This window comes from Orussus abietinus, unplaced genomic scaffold (genome assembly GCF_000612105.2).
Source record: "Orussus abietinus isolate OABI.00-Male unplaced genomic scaffold, Oabi_2.0 scaffold134, whole genome shotgun sequence".
Lineage (NCBI taxonomy): Eukaryota > Metazoa > Arthropoda > Insecta > Hymenoptera > Orussidae > Orussus > Orussus abietinus.
In genome coordinates this window covers 158770-179737 of record NW_019394377.1, presented here as the reverse complement: position 1 = coordinate 179737, position 20968 = coordinate 158770, and the positions used below count along the sequence as shown (strand labels likewise).

The 20968-nt window shown below is 50.3% G+C and overlaps 1 protein-coding gene across 1 annotated transcript in view; it reads left to right on the top strand.

The window, feature by feature from the left end:
- Positions 1–14345: 14345 nt before the first annotated feature.
- LOC105695210 (neurexin-3) overlaps positions 14346–20968 on the top strand; it is a gene marked incomplete at its 3' end in the record, with an annotated part of 160551 nt that continues 153928 nt past the window's right edge. The window contains exon 1 of the mRNA XM_023432059.1: positions 14346–14948. Coding sequence (XP_023287827.1) covers positions 14346–14948 — 603 coding nt within the window. The remainder of the gene's footprint in view (positions 14949–20968) is intronic.

Sequence of the window (20968 nt, the reverse complement as noted above, 5' to 3'; positions counted from 1 at the left end):
CGCGTCCTCGCGCGAAAGATCGGATCGCGAAAATATCGCCATTCCTGGGAGGCAAGGGAGGAGGGGGATCGTTAAATCGGAAAGCTCGTTTTCGCCGGGAAGAGAAATGAAAAAGCGAGGGAAACTCGGAGATGACCTCCGAAGGCGCTTCTCTAGATGCCGATTTTGTTTTCTTTTTTTTTTTTTTTTTGGGGGGGGNTTTTTTTTTTTTTTTTTTTTTTTTTTGGGGGGGGGGGTGAATATCCCGATGATTTTCCTGTAAGATGAAAATTCCGCAATTCCAGCGAATTTATATCTTTCATAACTATTATTGAGCATGTGGATCTACTCGAAGATTCTTGATTACTTCTCGCATTACTGAGGTAATACGTTCGTTTCGGTTGGATTTAATTTCGCAGAGAATTTTTTATCTTCACGCTGCGTCTGCTTACGGCAAGTGTAGGTTTCTGCGACTGGGAGGTTATCGGCTCGTAGTGCGCGGTTTCGCTACCAAGTTCGGCCGGGCGTTCGCAGATGGCGCTGGCGCGGCTACCGGGCGGCCGGACGCGCGCTCTTTCCACTGTCCGTCGACCCACTAAACTTTTACTACTGGCTGACCATAATTCACTCGCACTACTGGCGCCCGTAAACCCAGAAGCGATCGCCGCGGCTGCCAGTGTGTGTTAATTAACTGACATTAGTGATGTTAATGCCGTCAGTAGGTGTTTCACGAGCCCGAGATGTGCCTTTGAGTCCCGATAGTATCAACCTTGCCGAACAAGCAAAACGTCGAGTTTCGAATTTCCAAGTTACGCGAGAAATCGTCGCGGTAAAAGGGAGGATTTAAAAAATACAGAGCACGCGATTTCGCGTCTCTAAATAATTTACAGGAAGAGGAGTCAATAAATGATGAAAAGTAATTCGCCCATGCCGGAGATTATATTTTATATCGTTCTGACTCGCGAACAACGTGCAACGGGGCGGTGGCTTTTTGCTTTACGAGGCGCTGGTACCGTTAATGCTTGGACGTGATTGCCGGACGGAATGCAGAATTACAGGGAGCATTTTTACCGGCTTAACGTGGCGGCTGGCGTCGAGAAAAATGGAAAACGCACGTTGGAGAGAGGCCGATGCTTTTCGATCGGGCGCTCCCGGAACAGTCGCGACCTCCTGTATCGACCCGGAATACGCCGCCGATTTATTATCCTGACTTTTCACTCGTAAATTTGACGACCTGCCGTTCGAGGCGCCGTCTGGAGGCCGTTTTAAATCCCGAGGGAAAACATGCCCGGGAAGCCGTACTTCATCTGACGATTCAAGCGGGAAAATCGGCCGCTCTGCATCGATTCCTTTTTTTTTTATGCCATTTTATATTTCCATTTATTACCATTTATTTACCATTTCGGAATTAAGGGAAGTCTTCTAGAGATCGGTTCCAAGGTCTTTGAGAAATCAACGAAAATTCGGGGCGCGTTAATTATTTGCAGAAAGTGACCGGGCGGAGGGTGGGAAAATTGGCCGCTCTACATCGATTCCTTTTTTTTTTTAATACCATTTTATATATTTCGGAATTAAGTGAAGTTTTTCAGAGATCGGTTCCAAGGCCTTTGATAAATCAATTAAAATCCGTAAGGCGTTAATTATTTGCGGAAAGTGACCTGGAGGAGGGTGGAAAAATCGGCCACTCTACATCGATTCCTATTTTTTTTAATACCATTTTATATATTTCGGAACTAAGGGAAGTCTTCTAGAGATCGGTTCCAAGGCCTTTGAGAAATCAACTAAAATTCGGGGCGCGTTAATTATTTACAGAATGTTACGTGGAGGAGGATGGGAAAGTTACTCGATGGGGAACTCCGAAAATGATGCGTTTCCGTTGGCGTAACTTTTAAGAGAAATCTTTTCCAAAGGAAGGTATGGGGTATTTAAGAGTGCAGGGCGTACAGGTACACCGGTGTATGTGCACTTGTATGCAGGGATGCCCACGAATTCATCGAATGTACGACCTGAAATAGAGGCGAGCCGCGTTATAGGAAACGGATATTCGATGCCAGGAACGGCTCGACGAGTTATCTTGCGAGACGATAAATCATTTTCGGCCGTGCGAACCTAATCACGGATGCCTCGAGAACGGCGCGATGATGGGGTGCTCCGTCGTTTATTTCCTCTCGATTTTTTATCGCGCACTTGCAAGAGCGCGGATCCACAAGAACTACAGATATCTCGACATCCCAAATCGATGGCAAAAAAAATATCGACGAACGGATAATTATCGACTGGTAAACATTTTCCCGGCAGACGAGGGAATAAACGAGCGATTTGATAAGCGAGCAATTTTTCTAGGGGTGGGCGGCGAAGAGTGGCCCTCACTTCCGGCAGTTATAATTAATAACGATGGCACGTGCAATTACGCGCGGCGCGTAATTGCAGAGGGCCCCGAATCGCCCTCGGTTATCGAATTCCGAAATACCGAAAGATTCCCATTGGGAGATCAAATAATGGGCAGAGTTCAATTCCAACCAGGCCCCCTTTCAGAGGAGAGAGCCAATATCCTTCCCGCGGACCTGTAACCCGATTTTCAGGCCGGCCTGAGCTCTGCCCTCTTTTCAAAAATCGATTCGACATCCACCGAAGAGGACCAAGCCCCGACTGGCTACGACCTTACGGTGCACCGAATGCATCCGGTGCATCCGATTCCTGGATATTAGTCGATCCCCCCCCGAAAGCGACAAATTTCTCCGTTTTCCTTCCAATTCCAAGCGGAGTCGCGAGACCTCCACCTCAACTAATATAAGAAAAAAAATGGAAATTTCGAATCAGAAGTGAAACAGACCCGGTGATTAAATTCAAGACAATCGCGAGGGGGGAGAAAATTTACATTCACGAGAAGAAAAATGTCTCGGTTGCCGCGATAGGATTTTTTAACTTCCTCGGAGTTAAGCTTGATATTCCTCTAGAGCGAAAAGCCGTACTTTCCGCCGTGTTAGGCATCATCTCTGGCGAGTTCCCCGAGTCGAGAGATAACGGGGGTGGATAGTTTTCACCCTCAAGTTAAACAAGGGCGGGTGTCACTCGGCGATGGCGATGAATTCGAGATTCCTTCCAGGAGTTGCGTGCCTTGTCTTTCTCGAAGAATTTCCTCGCGCCCTCTCCGAAGTCGGGTTTAGCTCGGGGTGCAACTGTGTGGAGTGGCCAGGGTGCAGGGCGTATTTCATTTTGCCACTCTCGACGTCAAAACCTGGCAGTGCCCTGCTTGCACGTGCATTCGCGTGCATTCACGTGTTTACAAGGCATTGCTCGCGTCGAAACTGCCGACGAACAATACGACGGGGTTTTGAATTCGAGCCGTAGAGCGCTCCGCTTTCACGGGGATCCCTGTATAAATATATACACACACGTATATACATACAAATATATATTTCAGCGCCCTTTATCGGATGCAGTGCGGGCCATCCCGGGTTACGACTGCAACGTTCGTTGGGAATTCTCTGGAAAAATCGGTCACATCCCTCCAAATCGTGCCCGACTCCCATCACGAGGTCCTTGTCCCGCTTCGTGTTCGTCTTCATCTTCCCCCTCTATGCTCCTTTCGGCGCGATTACTTCGCCGATTACTTCGTCATGTAACAACCTCCCCTCCCGAATCGTGCCATCCTCTGGGAGGATTTATCGCCGAGATCCGCTTTTCCCTTTTAACAATTACTTGCGCATTTAATCAGGCCGGAATTCGATGTCGACACCCTCTCGGAGGGGTCGTAGATCCTCCGGAGCGTCCCCGCACTTCCACGCCTTTCCTGGCACGATTTCGTGGCCCGGGACTGGCACTAAAGTGCCACGAACCATTCCGCGGATAAGAGCCACGGAGCTTCTCGATGCCGAGCTCGATGCCACCCCCGAAGAGCTCGTTCGTATTATTCCGCAAGATAAATCCACGTTTACGTCGATGCGCACGCGAGGCAACCGACTCGGCGAAGCGTCCATCCATCACCCCTTTTTTACCCCTTGCTCTATCCGCGACGTCGATGCTCCTCTACTTCGTATATACATATAATATATATAATATATATTATACATATTTAAAATGGTCAAATCTTCGTCCACTTAGCTTTATCTTGCAATCAAGCTAGTCATTTTACAAACCGATCAGGCTTTTTGTATACTGGCATTTTGTTAATTCAAAGAATGTTTATTTGAGAATAAATTGCATGCAACGTCTCTTAGGAATTACGACAATTTATTTGAGATTATTCGAGTGAGACAATTGTTCTTTGAATTAGCAAAATATTTCACTGGTTCGATGAATCTTTTTCTTCTTGGTGTGTTTGTACACGAAACTCAGCCGGGCGAGCAAAGATTTTGGTTTCCACGTGCGACGAACCCACGAGGTTCCTCGTGACGTCTCGTGGAAATTGAATTAACGAGCTGAGGTACACGTATGCCAGCCAAGTATACGCGGCACTGTTTACATTTACAGGGAAGATTACGTTTTGACAGCTGCACCAAGTTTCGGGCCCGTGCATACATCTCGGAACAGGGGCGACTAGGCCATGCCCGCCAAGTACACGGTTTTATTTAATCCTGCGGAGACGCACCGTGGAAATTGAATTAACGAGAGCCAGGTGCAAGGGAACCTGAGCCCTGCGGGAGATTGCGTTTACAAGGAGATTATGTGCCAATGGTAACGAATGGAAGGCGAACCTTGATAATGAATCAGGAACTGGGGAAATCTCGATGAATTCCGCGGAATTTTAGCGTCGCCAAGATGGCCGGCGAGAGCAAAGGGTTAGGTTTTTCAGAGCCCGAAGAGAAGAGGAACCCTGAAAAGAAAGCCTTTTGTAAACGCTATTAACGAGGTGGCTTTTGTCCTGGATCCTTTAGTTCGGAAAAATAAAATCCTGCGGTGAAGTACGTCCGAAGAAATGTCAGATTGAGTGAAGAAAATTCGATTAAATCAATGTCGGTATTAATTTCTCATCGAAATCATTGTTTCTTGCAATTGTATATGTTTCAGGTGTGTACACATGTTGCTTCGGACGAGTAATTTTCTTTCTCAGGGCAAGTTACGTCCACGACGCCCAATGGCGGTTGCGTAAGGAATTGGGCACTTTTTATGGGAAATCGTTTTACGTCCCATGGCGTCTTATAATACCTTAAAGGTTAAAATATCCTCGCGATTTTTCCCCAAAATTTACGGGGTGCATCCGGATGCAGTTTTGGCGCCCCCCTCGACACGCGGCCGCGCGTTTGTTTCCGCGAAAATGAATGGAGTCGTATGGGTGTTACCGTCGTTCGTGCCGACGATTACGGTCGAGGGGCACGGTTTTTCACGGAACTGCAGGAATTTACGGGCAATGCCACTTCGCCGAGACTGGCCTCCGTTATTACGGGGAATAGGCAGCCGGGGTAGTTCCGTTGGTCTATAATCTGATTCCCTCTGAAAACAGGGGGTTACCTCGAGACCCGTCTTCCTCCCCATAAAAATGCTCCATCCTAATTACGTCGATCCGCAATTACTCCGCCGCGACCCTTGCAATGCAAACACGAGATCCTCGGCAACGTCTGATTTCATCAAGATCGACTAGTTTTAGAATGTCCCCCACAAAATTCCTCCGCGAATGTCTGCACCGGTGGGTAAGTACTATTACCGCGCGCCTCCACTATGTGTTTACATTTCGGGCATACCGCGCAAAGTTGCAGCGGTGCATCGATGCAGCGCAGCGCACGAGGCCCTCGACAACTCGCGTCTGATTTCTTCAAGATCGACTCGTTTTGTAATTCCCTTCGAAGATTGCCTAAGTGAATAATTCTATCTGCATCACGAGTGAGAATTATTACCGCACACCTTTGCGTCGTGTATTCATTTCGGGCATACCGCGCAAAGTTGCAGCGGTGCATCTGTGCAGCGCAACGCACGAGGCCCCTGTCCCCTCGCGTCTAATTTCTTCGAGATCGACTCATTTTGTAATTCCCTTCTAAAACTGCCTAAGTGTATAATTCTATCTGTATCACGAGTGAGAATTATTACCGCACACCTTTGCGTCGTGTACACATTTCGGGCATACCGCGCAAAGTTGCAGCGGTGCATCGGTGCAGCGCAGCACACGAGGCCTCTGTCCCATCGCGGCTAATTTCTTCAAGATCGACTCATTTTATAATTCCTCTCGCAAATTGTCTCCGTGAATAAACCAATCTGCATCACGAGTGAGCATTATTACCGCACACCTTTGCGTCGTGTATACATTTCGGGCATACCGCGCAAAGTTGCAGCGGTGCATCGGTGCAGCGCAGCACACGAGGCCCCTGTCCCCTCGCGTCTAATTTCTTCAAGATCGACTCATTTTATAATTTCCCTCGCAAATTGTCTCCGTGAATAAACCAATTCGCATCACGAGTGAGAATTATTACCGCACACCTTGTTTACATTTTGGACACACCACGCGGAGTTGCATCGGTGCATCGGTGCAGCGCGCGGCTCATCGCGAGGGCCGCCGGCACGTGGGTCTCGTAAGTTCTTCGATAACGCGAATTACGAGAGGCGTAAATTCGGGCGGTGCATTAATTTCGACGGTAATGGCCAGCCGGTAATTACTTCTCGGCTCGCGGCTGCAGGCGTCGCTTTATGGACGCGCGGTCACCGGTCTTACGACGGCGGCCGGCCTTTATGGCGTCGGCTTTCGCGCGTCCACTCGCGCCGCGACGTCCGCTTCCGGCCACCGGACGAGGGATCGATACTTCCTGTCGGACCGGCCACGAAGACCGCCAAGTGAACTATCGAGATAGGCGGTTCTTCCAGATTCCTCCTCGTCCTCGATCTGCGTCAGCTCGAGGTGGTGTAAGATCGACCAACGTGTCCTTCAGGTTTTAATTCCGCATGTGGTTAACAAGGCCCTAGGAAATGTCCTGAAACTCGTGAAATTTCATTTTTCAACAAAACTGTGTCCTTAGTATTTGTCTGGGATAAATAACAAATTTTAATTTTTTTCATTGAAATATTATGAGTTTCAGGGGACGCGCTGAATTGTCGAACAATTCGGTGCACTCGGTTTCCAGAAAAGTTATATAAATATTTTGACGTTTGGATATATATGGAATGGCTTTTTTATACCTTAACATGAGATATGATGGTGGGAAAGTAGATGGAGACTTCACGCGACGTCATTGCCGAAGAAGGGATCGAAATGGAGTCGAAGAGTCTTTGGAGGTTTCTCGAGGCCGATCTCCTGGCATCTCGACTTTTAATTCCTTCCAGGACTCAGGGGCCGATCTTATCGTCCCCAAGGACGATCGACTCCTTGCATCGCCGCTTAAGGTTCGCCTCTAAACGGCCGATCCAAAGACGTCAAGGAATCGTTCCGTCCCGAAATAGAGAGACGAGATGGGCCACGAGATCGCCGTCTCGAAATCTCCGATCAGCGGAGTTATTACCGACCCTCCTTCCTTGGAAAACGCGACCCCTTCCCAGCAGGTCCTTAAACAAGTGGTCCTTTGGTCCTTGCTTCGTCCGCGAGGTCCGACCTCGTCCCAGATCCATTTTCCCCGGAGCACGCCCTAGTCACCCTCCCCGTAATTCTATTCGCTGTTTTAATTACCATTCCGAAATTCCAATGGGGGAAAATCCTGGGCGAGGTCAGGGGGGTGGTTGGAAAAAATTCGAAGAGCGGTGGAAAATATTTGGGAAATTCGAGCGGACCGATCGCGGAATTCCTTATGGAGCCTTCCTGGCCTGGACGTCGGGCACAGGGTGCGCGGAGTCTCTCGGCCCCGCACCCCCTCTTTATTGGAAACTAATAATTCACAGTCGGGCGAACACGCCCGGTCCGATATTTGAATTTACCCCCGAATTGACATCCCCATTCGCAATTATCGCGGCCCGCGACTCGGTATTCAATTCTCCGTCTTCTTGGAGTTCGAGAGCCGTCGGAACTTCCTCGAATGGAGGGACGAAGTTGTACACCGGCGTACTTGTTCAAGTACAAGTTCTACCGCCGTTCGGAAAACGCCTTATCTCTCACGGACTATTAGTTCGGGCAGAAATACATCATCGGGCAAAAAGTCCTCCTTTCCTCCGGGAATCATTTTTTAAGCCGGAAACCCTTTCATCGGATCTTCTCCGCTGAATGCTCTCCTATCGGATCTTCGTCGAGGAGCTAGGGTCGATTCGGGAAGAACTGGGACGAGACCTCCGGATAAGATTCCCAGCTTCCGAGACGGTCCACTCGGCATACCCGATTGAAACCCCCGTTTCGAGGGGAAGGACCCCCTCTCCTGATTTTTCGAAAATTTCCTGGCAAAACTGGGAATCATTTAACCTTCCAATTTTGGGCACCTGGAGGACGCCCGGATCGCGTTTCATCCCCTGTTCCGATTTTTTATTCCCCATATATCAGAAACATTTCTGTAAACCGATTTCCCTGACCTTTCTTCAAGTCTTTACGTTCGCTAAAGTAAATAAATTTCGTTATTTCGCTGTGAATAATTTTTCCGCGTTACGGAGTGAACCATTCGAGGGGGGTCTAACTGCGTTTCGGGGGGTTTGAAATTTTCCGAAAATCTCTTGGTCGCCACGGATTCTTTAATTTCCGAATTGGGGGCGACTCGAGGATGCCTTCAAGATGTGGTCCGCGTTCCATTCCCCGTTTTCCGGATTCTAGACTAGGAACTATTCGAGGGGGGTCTAACCGCGATTGCGGAAAATGAATGGTGGAGTGGCACGAGGTCAACGATATGCGCCCCTAAAGCCCGACCTCGATGGAGCAGATTTTCCAACGGGAGCCGATCGACTCCTTCCCGCACCTATAACGTCGTGGATCGCGCCTATAACTGTAAATTTTCCTGGATATTTTCCGGCTCGGAGTTCTCCAGAGCAGAGAAAAGTGCCGGGGGGAGAGTGGAACGGGATCCAGCAGCCGCTTCATCTTCGTCCTCCCTTCGCGGACGGTCCTGTACAACGTGGACGTTCTCCTTCCCCGTGGACGTGTAAATTAAGAAAGATTAATGTTCCGCCCCTTAAGTGCAAGACTTATTACGCCCGTAAGTCGGCGGGATCGATCACGGGAAAATCGTTAACAAAATTCCCCTGTCGTTACGGAGACAGAGCGGTCGCAGGGTGGTAAGGACGGGTCTCTGAAGTTAATGAAAATTGTTTCTTATGTTTTGTATACATACTTTTATATACACCGAGAACACAATATCATTGAACCAAAGAAATATTTCGTTGAATAGTGCCGAAAAAATATTTTTCTTTCTTTAATTCACGGAATAATTACTTCCCTCGAATAAACCCAAATAAATTGGATGGAAAATTTCTTGGGAATTATGACAATTCATTTGAGTTTATTTAGGCCAGGTAATTATTCTTTGAATTAACAGAATATTTCTTTGGCTCAGTGGCATGTTTTGTTTTTTCACTTTGTACGTATATTTTTATTTTTATAGGAAGTCGCCGGTCAAAGAGGGTGCGAAGCGTGCAAGATAAGCGGAGATAAGTGAAATTTCGGGGACGAGAAATTTAGGTGGGACGATGCATATCGAGGCCCGCCAGGGAGTAAAGGAAAATCGTCCCTCGTTTCATCCTTGGTGCATTTTCCGAGGCTTTACGTGGTCCTTCCCCCGGGAAAGCCCCTCTAAATGCAGTCCTGTTCAGAGGACCAGATAGGATCTTCGCGGACCGAGTGGTATCATTTTTGTCTTTCCCGGCTTCTTTTTCTTTGACCGTGGTTCAGGGTGAAAATCTGTCGAGTTTTCCGGGAAATAATTCCGACACCTTTCAAGGATCTCTTTGAAAAGCCAAGATGGCCGCTCCTGTGGCGGTTCCTGAGTCGTCCCCCGGGATCGAACTGCATTTTCCCTGCCGGAAATGGAGTTCCACCCGCGTCATCGGAAGGGAGAACTTCCCGCAGGGATCGGAGGATCCGACCCGATCTGGGGAATATTACTAGGGCACTCAGAGTTAAGCAGGAAAAATGAAAAAACCGTCCAAATGCCGGTGATCGATCGCGTCTTTTATCGACGCTCATCGCCATCGCCCTAGTGGGAGAAGGGGTGAAATTAAGCGGGAGATTATACATATTTCTAGATGATAATTAAAGAGAGTGTCAGATGTATGCTTGTATATACAGCTTTCGGCGAGTGCGGGACTCGCAGCATCCCTGGTGGATCTGGGTCAGCAAACGTCCGGGATCTCCGGGGCGCTCTCTGCCTCGTTGCGTCCCTGGCTTCATTGTCGCTTCCGAGTTTTCCAAGGGGCGAAATTGCGGAAAACCTTTCGTGCCCGAGTCTTTCCGGCCAAACCTCGGACACGGGGGAGGCAGTCAGGTTGGACCGCGTAGGTACGTGCCCGGTTTACCCTGGACGCCGAATACAGGGTACAGCCCCGCAGGACTTCCCAAAATTGCTCCAGTGACAATAGTCATTTTCAACCCCGCACTTCCTCCTCCCAAAATTCGAATATTTTTGCACCTTTCGACCCTCTGTGTCCTCGTCTATTTGAAGCCCACGTGAAACCGTATCCCCTTGAATTCGACGATTTCAATTAAAATTTTGCCCAAGGGGTAGGAAGCCCTCTCTGGATGTAATTAATCCACGAAATATATACTTCTGATAACTTACCGTACCTTAGTAAAAAAAAACATATTTTTCAAAATGTACGGCTATGAAATACTATCGGTGGTGGTTTAGAAAAGTGTTGGGTGTCTCTTCGCGATTTTTATCATTTTTATCCTAGTATACCTCCAACGTCCCTAAATTACCCCAGGGAAAAAATTATTATCGGTAGCACACTTTCCCATCGAAAATTTGAAAAAATCTTGCCTCCTCCTTTCAATACCTCGTCCATCCCGAGCCCATGTGATATCAAATTCCCTCGAATTCGACGTTTTTAATTAAACTTTTACCCAGGGGGTAGAAAATCCTTTCCGGATATAATGAATCCAGGAAATGTATACTTCTGATAGCTGGGTGCCCGAGTAAAAAACTCGTTATTCCGAATTTACGGTTACGAAGTATGGTCTAGGGCAGCTTTGCGAGGTGTAGCATGTCCCTTCATCATTTTTATCAACATTTTTCTCAGGGACTCCTCATTTGGGAAATTCTGGTTCCGGGCGATATCCGGTGTCCCTCTGATATCACGTGCTTTTCATAAAATTTCCCCTTTCTCTCGGCGATATTTTGTGAGCTATCTCGGCGGGTCCTCTTCGGATCGATCTTCTGGCCGGGCGTGTCGGTTCATTAATAAAATTGTAAATTGTTCCTTAGCCGTGAGCGATGCTCCAGTCCGGAAGAAAGGCGGGAGACGCGACGCTACGTGAGTAGCATGTCTCGCTCCAGCCCCTCGGATCTCGTCCTCGAATTTTCCTCTCGCCTTTTCCTTCCATTTCGCCCCTTTCATCGCTTTTTCTTCCCTCGCCGACAAGGTAAAAGCCCGGTCCGAGCTCGTATAAATGGCGAGGAATGCTTGTACCCGGCAACTCTACTCAAGAACGACATCTTACAATCGCACGGGTACACGGGCCGAATTCTCGACGAGGCTCGCGGCCCTTTTCCCATTTTCGATAATACCCCCCCGGGAATTTTAATCCCAACCGACGCTCATTATTTGTTCCTTACTCGGTTTCGACATCCACGGGAAAAAGTGCCCATGACGATTCCGTTCCGCCGATTCGGTGCCGGCGGGCAATATATATGCGTAAGTCTGAATAATTCTAATAAGGCTTATAACAATGTAATAGTATAATTATTATATCACACTGTATTATTGCATCGTTTTGTAGTCCTGTTTCGCGAAAGAAAGATATTTGGGACCGCTTTCGCAATCCCGGCTGATACATTTTTTATTCACGGGGAGCACATTGTTTTTATTTATACAACATTTGACGCGCGCCAGTAATCCGTCTCATTTGTTTTAAAAATTCTAAGATTCGCCATGTCGAGTAAAAGACGGAAATCATTTGTGACGGAAGAAGAATCATGTGGTTGCTTGAAAATAAAAATGCTCGCCCGTTCACGATTGGATGAGACATTTGCATTTATTATGCGTTATTTTAATCCGAATGAATCTGGTTACATATATGAAGATGATGTTTAAATCTGATAATAATTATGCATGATTGCGATGTCGTGAAATCCTAGAGCGGGGGTAAATAAAGTACTCGAGGGGGGTTGGAGAAATATTTTCATCGGCCATTACCCTCAGGGTGGAGGGGACTCCTTGCGCCAGGAACGCGGAATCGCGGCCCGTTCCCTGGATCGGAAATGGCGGGGAAGATGTTTAAAACGGAGTCCTAGGTGCATCTAGGAGCGGGGGCAGCTCGTAAATCGAAATTACGACTCGACCGAGGCTCGTTGGGTTAACGATCCGCCAGCCGGAAGTCGATCTTTCCCCGGCATTCCTGGCGACGTCCTCTCGTTGCGGAAGGTGGATGAAGCGGACTCGGATGGATGTCGAGGAGACGCGGAGGCTCGTCGGCCCCTCGAGAGAAAAGAGGGAACGACCACCGTTTAACCACGTTTCGTTCGTGTCGTATCGTCGCCGAAGATCGAGCCTGCCTCTTCAGCATCGCTCGACTTTCGAGTGGCGCGCCGAGGACGAAGAACCGAACAAATGAATGAAGAAGGAACTACGGACAAAACGAGGAAACTTGAGGGAATCCGCGTGCTCTGGGAAAAAAACATCGTCAAACCTTACAACCAGAGATATAAAACAATCGCCAGTTGTATATCGCATATAAAAAAAAAAAGAGTATAATAATTAACCGCAGTTGGCACAGCAACGAATCCTAAAGTTCTTTCTTTCTGCAGTTTCATGCGATTCCTCTCTCATGCCTTCAGAATCTTGGCCTCTCCATTTCTAATAACGAAGTCTTGACCCCCATGAAATGTCAATTTTACAAAAAAAAAAAAAAAGAAAAACGGCTAAAATGTCCTTAAACAAATTTTTCAAAGATGGAAATTTCATGGGTCCCAGGATCTCCCTAGTAGCCTCCACATTCGCGTTGCAAAGTTTGAGAGAACTTCGAAGGAAAGTTCCATAAAGCGGCCTCTTCGACGGTACTTTGGCGTGCTTAAGCCTCCCGCGCGTAAAGATACTCCATGCAGCGTCGCGTACGCACTTGGCGCGCGACGCAACCTCGCCGGGCGATAATCGATGGCAGCGCCACGCGACGCCGGCCGTAGTTTTCGATCTACGCGGCGGTCGCGTGCGGTCCTTGGCGGGCGTTCCGTTCCGCGTCCGGCCGTTCCTCCGGCGGGGGTTGGAGGGCGCGTGCGCGTCGCGGCGTCGGCGTCGGCGTCGGGGGCGTCGCTCGGTCGGGCGGCCGTCTCCGCGACTCCGGGCCAGTCCGAAGGGTAGCCGTGGAGGGTCTCGTCGCCTCTGGACCGAGGGAGGATGCTGCGCTCAGCTACCGCGGAGAGCGAGTAAGGTGTAGCGCAGCGCGCTGAGTCCGAGCAGCGGGCTGCCGGGGAGTCCGTCAAGGGAGAGGCCGCAGCGGAATGGGGCGCGAACGCGCGGCCGGGCGGATCGATCGCGACGTCACCGCCACGGGGGCGGCCGCCCCGGCGTAGCGCGTCACGCGCCGCGACGCCAGGTGACGCGACCCGACGCGACCCGACGCGGCTACGCCCGCCCGACGACGACGACGAGGATCGCCAGCCGACGCGGCGATGGCGCCCCGCGGCTGGAGTTGACCGCTGCGGCACCGGTCGCCGATCGATCCGGAAGCGAGCGCCCGCCGCTTCCGGCCCGGCTCAGGGGCCACCCAGGTGGAGGGCCACCTGAGCGCGTCGCGGCGCCGCCGGGTCAGGGACGCCCGTCGCCCCCCGCGCTCATCCAGCTCGGAGTCCCCCTCGTCATCCGCGTCCTCCACGTAGTCCAGGGTTCCCGTCTCGAGACTCTGCCCGGTCTCCGGTGTGCAGTGCCAGTGGATATCTACGACCGGGGGGTGCGCGACGGGAGGCGACTCTCGACCTGGGGAAGCTAGAGAAGTGGGACGGTCTTGGCACCCGGGAGCTTCCCGGTGGGTGGTCTAGCGATCCATCGGTCTACGACGCGGAGGACCCATCAAGGAGGAGGCTGGAAGGGACCTAACTCCCCGCAGGGGTGCGGTGGACTTGGTTCACTCCCTGGTGGTGGACAGGTATCTTTGTCGCCATCGGGCGATAGAAGAACTTGGAGAATTCCTGGGAGGTCGGTCTCGATCCGGAAGACTTGTGGGGTTCGTAGGTGGGAGTCGTTAGAGGTTGGAGGTGCGGTTGAAAGAGAACTTTGAAGTACCTTTGAAGAGACGAGGTGGGTGGGTGGAAGAGGGGTCTTCGGAGTGCGGTTGTCGTATCTCGGGTAGGTAGGGACGCAAAGCTGGTGCTTCCGGCGGAAAGATGACCGTGGTCCCGAGGTTGCCTTGGCCGGTGGTCCTGGTCGGGGTGCTCCTCGGCGAGGCCGCTTCTTTCGTCCTGGAGGGATCCTCGACGAGCTACGCGCAGTTCCGCAAGTGGAACGCGGCTCTCAATGGCACCCTCGAGTTGGAGTTCAAGACCGAGCAGGGCAACGGGCTGCTCCTCTACACGGACGACGGGGGCACCTACGACTTCTTCGAGGTGAAGCTGGTGGAGAGCGCCCTGAGGCTGCGCTACAACCTCGGCGGCGGCGCCCAGATCGTCACTGTCGGCCACGACCTCGGCGACGGGCACTGGCACAAGGTGCAGATAACTCGCAACAACGAGAACACCAGCCTCACCGTCGACGGCGTGGGCGCGACTTCGACCTCCAGGGGCAAGGAGTTCGAGTTCGGCAAGCTCGCCGGCAACTCCGACGTCTACGTGGGGGGTCTTCCGGGATGGTATTACAGCAAGCTTACGCTGTTGGCGCTGCCTAGCGTCATCTTCGAGCCCAGGTTCAACGGCGTCATCAGGAACCTCGTCTACGCCGACGGGGAGAACCTCGTGCCCAGGCGGCAGGAGATGAAGAGCAGGGACGCCAAGGTTGGTCTTTTGCCTCCGTTTAAGCCCCTTTATTCCTGATCGATCGCGAAGGTCATCGAGAAGGATTTTTCAAGGTTCCTAATTTTTTGAGGACGCAACCCACCCTTAAAAGTCGAATACGGCGTGAGATCTTTCCGGCGCCTCTATTCCTGATCCATCGCTATTGTAAACGTCACACTTCGCCCCTTCTGGGTTCCCATTGAGCCAATCCTCCCCATTATTCCGCATTTGTCAATAAAATTAATTACCGGTCATTAATTATTCATATCCCTCGGGGCCCAATTATGTAGATTCCCAAAAAGCACCGACAGTCGCGCGTTTACACTGCGGGGGCGGTTTAATTCGGAGTCCCGGGATGGCTCGAATTAGGGAAGGCAAAAGCTGCGGTCCAGACACCCTCGTTTGCGTGGGAAAAATCGAGACCACCCCTTTGCGGATGTAAACGAGCCGCGGCGGAATAAGCCATAAAAATAGCGTCGCCGCCATTATGGAGGGTGGACGTTTCGCCCCCTGTACTTGTAATCCACCAGGGGTGTAAACTTCGCGTCTACTGCTTTTCTATGACCTCGTAGAAGCGCAGGGGTGCGTCTTGACCTCGGCGCTGGTTTACCGAGGAACGATCGCCGCCCCCGCAGGATATTCCCCCCGCCAGGAGGTGGCCACCCCCGATGATTGCTCCCCTCGATAACATTTTAGTAAACGTCATTACTCTCGGGAGGGCGCTCGGTTTACTTTTCATCGACCCGAAGGAGAAGTCCTTTTTCCTCCGTTTTCTCATTACAACCGGGATTTTTCATAACCTCCCCTCGAGGAGCCCGAATTAAGAGGAGAGCTCATATCGCTGCTCTACCACGGTAATTTTATTCAATGTGTTCATATATATATATGACAAGTATAACAAGTGTAAGTATTCATGCAATGATATCTATGATACTAGGTTTAATTAAATANATATTTGTTAAGTGATACTGTTGTTAAAAGGATTTCCCGACTTCTTAAATGCGAGATTCGAAAATATATTAACAGCGGATTTGTATATACGTCCATGAATATACTTTTTAAATGGGTTTCATGACTTCTTAACTGCGAGGTGGCAAAAAGTGTTAACAACGGGTTCGCACGCCCTCCGGAAGAGGGCGCGTCTGGGGTGTACTTCCGGCCTGGACGCGTAATGGCGAAATGATCATTCCCTGACGACGGTTTAATAATACCACTATTGTACCCTGCTGAGTGCTCGGTTCATGTTTTATCGATCAAGGGGAGAGGCTCTCGGCGTTATTTCGCGACGCCCCATTTCGCCTTTACGAATGAGATTCCTCCATTTTTTCCTCTTCCGAGCAGTCTGGCGAAAAAAAGAGCGAGGAGGCGACGGAGACGTCGTCGAGAAGGAAAAGCGAGCGATATGCGGCTATCGAAAACCAGAGAAAATTCGAGGGAAATTGAAAATCCCTGCGCGAACTCGGGTCGCGTCTTTTCCGCGACGCGGTGTCCCCACCGACCGCGTTTCCCCCGCGAGGACGTGCAGGCTGCTAAATGCTCCTCTCCGATTTTTATTTAACCCTCCACGCTGCGGACGGGGCGCGTCTTGGCGTTTTCCGCGCCCGAAACGCTTCCCTCCCGGGAATTGCTTTCCGCGGACAATTTCCGCCGCGAGGAAATTCCGCTGACGCCGGCCGCAGGGACGGAAGTGGCCTTTCCCTCGGGATCCGGTCTTGACGAATACACCCCGATTTCTGTCTCTTTCCTTCTCTCGTCGTGCCTTTTAAACCGGAGAAAGTGAGACGAATGTCAAAGCCTCCGCGGAAAAGGGAAATGAGACCGTCGGAAAAATGCGCCGATCGATGGACGACATATAGGAGGGATTAAGAGACTCGAGGCCTCTTTTTCCTTCCTTCCCCCATTTTCTCATGTCTTCTGCCTTCCCATTGAACACTTTTCCCTTATCTCCGAATTTTCTTCCCGATGGAAGGCGCCGTCTGAAAATCGTAACCCTTTTCCGCCCGAATTTCCGAAGTTCGTCAGCGTCGAATATTTGCTGCTTAAGATTTGACGCTCGTTTTTCCAAACAAAGTTGCTATTACTCCACGTCCATATTACACCCCGTTCTGAGGCGCAGCCTCCACTTTACTCTTTGACAAAAATAATTGTGTTTCTAATATTAATTTGAATTGTTTTTCCCCCTTCGTTAATGGTCGCCCAGAACGCTCTTGGTCTTCAAGGATCTCGTCTCCACCCCTTTTCTATTAAAAGCACAATTGCCCTGTGCCTTCATTAGCAGTTCCTGGATAATACACATTGTCGATATTGCAAGCCACTACATCTGCCTTAAATAATCTAACTAAAGCAAAAAAAACTAACATTAAATACGCAATTACAGTTACCGAAATGTGGAGCGAAGTCCGCGCAATTAAAATTGTACATCTCACGGTCGGAGGAGAAACGATTGTGTGAAAGAACAAAGCATAGCACCTTAAGTAGCAAAACACCGGGGCATTATTCTGGGTAACCTGATAAAAATGTTATCTGTGTTAAATTAACGTTAAATTTAGTCGCGCATGGGAACTGTTGAATTTTTCTCGATGCACCGCGAGTGCACTTTATGCAGGGGCTCCGGTACCCCCTTCGCGAGCAGTTGGGAGGTTCCTTTTTCGAGGGTGGTTCAAAAACGAGGGAGGCAGGCTTCGCCAGTTTGCTGCTCGCCGGTATAAATTCCCAGGAGCAAAAACGGCGACGCTGTCAGTGCTGGCAGCCAGCAACGAAACGGCGTTTCGGGGTGAAGGCCCGGCAAGTGTCGCGACTCCGACTTCTCATCTCGCGCCCCTTCCGGCTCCGCCCTCGCGAGTGTCGCTGGCCGTGATCCAAAATCCGAAATTTCGCCGAGCTCAGCGGAAGGCCGAGACCGGAAGAAACCACAGGCTCCCCGCTAACGTCAATTAATTCCCGCTGGATATTCGCCGCGATTCCGATCCCCGGGGAAAATCCAACATTGAATTGCGACCCCCTCGTCGCTCGGAAATTTGACATGAAAATCTCCAGATTTCGAGATCTCGAAAACGGCGCCTCACCTGAGAGAAAAAAGTTCCGTCGAATCAGAGTAACCCTTCTTTGAACGGTATCATTAGGAAATTTCAAATCGCCACAATAATAAAATAGGATAATCATGAATATAATTTGTGCTGTCGAAGGGAGGTAATGGATTTCCTTTTGTCGTTCGTGTTGAAGAAAATACACGTCTGTTAATGCGATTCCGATTCCTGGGGAAAATCCAACATTGAATTGCGACCCCCTCGTCGCTCGGAAATTTGACATGAAAATCTCCAGATTTCGAGATCTCGAAAACGGCGCCTCACCTGAGAGAAAGAAGTTTCGTCGAATCAGAGTAACCCTTCTTTGAACGGTATCATAAAGAAATTTCAAATCGCCATAATAATAAGATAGGATAATCGTGAATATAATTTGTGCCGTCGAAGGGAGGTAATGGATTTTCTTTTGTCGTTCGTGTCGAAGAAAATACACGTCTGTTAATGCGATTCCGATCCCCGGGGAAAATCCAACTTTGAATTGCGACTCCCTCGTCGCTCGGAAATTTCACATGAAAATCTCCAGATTTCGAGTTCTCAAAAACGGCGTCTCACCTGAGAGAAAAAACTTCCGTCGAATCAGAGTAACCCTTCTTTGAACGGTATCATTCAGAAATTTCAAATCGCCACAATTATAAGATAGGATCATGAATATAATTTGTGCTGTCGAAGGGAGGTAATGGATTTTCTTTTGTCGTTCGCCTCGAAGAAAATCCACGTCTGTTAAGAAATTTCCCTGGCCAGTTCGCGTTTACATTAGCTGTAGTTAGATATCCTTGTTTTACCATGACCATGGATTACTTTTTCGCCCGAATAGGGATTTCTTTCCGCATCCATTCCTTAGGCCCGATTCAAGTTCAATCTCCCGGGGAGACTTCATCCCCCAGAATCCAGCTCCCCCCTCGTTTCGAATTTTCCAATTTCCTAGCGTCGCCTTTCGCGAAATCCCGAGCAATCGGACCTCGCTCGAGGTGGACCCGGGGCGTCCACGTAACCGCATTTATTTCTCCCGTTCCGCTTCCGGCTTCGAAATCGAAAATCGAACCCAGAACGCACCCCGCCATCCATGGACCAGGGGTGGGTACCGATCTCCCGGAAATCGCGAGTCGTCGAGAAGGACGTTTAGCGATCCTTTGCGCAACCGCCCTCTCATTACCGTTCATAACTCGGGCATTAAGAGCGTAATCTACCCGCGGCACGAAAGGCGGCCGGGACTTTCCCGTAAACTGCATCGACTCGGCTTCGCAATGAGCGGCATCGACCGCAAGCACTTGTTTTCAGAATTCCCTTCCGTGACATTTTTACGATCCGCCATATCGCGACATAGGAAATAAAAGGAAAGGAAAAAGAGAAAAAAGAGATACCCCAGAAAGAAACAAAAAATAACAGAGAAACACCCGACCAGGTATTCCCGTGGTAATAACGAATGAATAAAAGATACTTTCGAATACAGCGTACCGGCGTTTATTCCCACGTGCATATGCAGATGATCTCCCAGGATTCAATTATTAACCCGGCAATATTCGCGCGAGATGAGAATCAGTTTGGCTGGGATCAGTCGGGGGATTTTTCCGAAAATATCCAGTAAAAGTGTATAAATAAAATCGGGGGCACACACATAGGTTGGGATAGAAGGTCAGGAGGAGCATCTGGCCTTTCCTCCGGACGTTCATCCCCTTAGTCGGCACTTCCGTAACCCGACCCACGCGTTTCCGGCGTCCGGGCGGAAGAGGACGAGCCGAGGAGAGAGAAAGTGGCGGTTCGATCGAGCGCGTGCCGGCATGCGGCCTTTAGCGGCGAAAGGGGTGAAGAGGGGTTGAGAGGGTGGTCGGAAAGGGGTGAAAGCCGAGACGAAGGCCGGTCTTTTGGCTCGTTCTCAAGTGCGTCACGTGGGCCGCGGTGTTCGTGCGTAAAAGCTCGCGACAAGTGCGTCGGCGGGGCTTACGGGGGATGCTCGGCCGAGCAAGGCCAGGGGCGGCTTCAAGGCTCGTTGCTCGAGGGTGAAACGATACGGAAAGGGTTGGAATTCGGGCCGGGGGAAGGAATGAACGGGAGCTTTTTTGCACGCAACGTATTCCGATGCAATCGGTCGGGGGGGGATTTGGGCGACATCGGGGGTGGTTCGAGGGGTTTCTTGAAGTAGTCGAAAGGGTGGTTCGAACGTTGGTTTGGTGGCGGTTCGGGGGATGGTTCGAGAACACGTGCAGTTCTCCCCACCCCTGGCGGGAAATGTCACTCGCTTCCCCTCGATCGCTCCTGCCGAGGGGCGGAAAGCTCTTAAAGGTCGGCCGGTGAGGGGAGCTTTTTACATGACGTTGACAATCGACGCTCCGGGCCGAGAACTGACGTCTAATTTTCCGGATGTCAGGAATACCTCGCGGCACGGTTTTTCCCCGAGAGGAACGAGCGAGTCGCCCTGAATATATGTGTGCATACTGTTTTCTTTCTTCCCCTTTTTATACCCTCATTTTGAGAAACGCTCTCACGGAGTAAACGTTCCCACGTGGAAACGTCGATCGGCGCACCTCAAACCGTGGGCCCTGGCTTTACTTCCGGTTACAGTCCCCCGACTTTCTCGAAATTGCCGCTCGCGAATTACTCGTCGGAAATGTCAACTCGGCGGAGCGGCGCGCGTTAATAATACCGACACGCGCGACGACGCGGCCCGGATCAATACCGAAGAGCGAATTAACGATCTTCGCATCGCCGGCCTCGATACATCGATCCGAATCATTTTCCGCCTATCGGATCGCGCGGCAAACGACCGCGGCGGATATTCCGCGGCTACGACGCTTCTAACGAGGACGCCCGGTTTCCTGCGCTTTTCTACCGATATTCGAGAAATCCGCAGAAATGAATTTAGGAAAAAGAATCGCTGAGGAAATCTCGATATCGTGAAGAGAAACGAGACGAGCCGAGATAAGAAGCAATTGAGGTTGT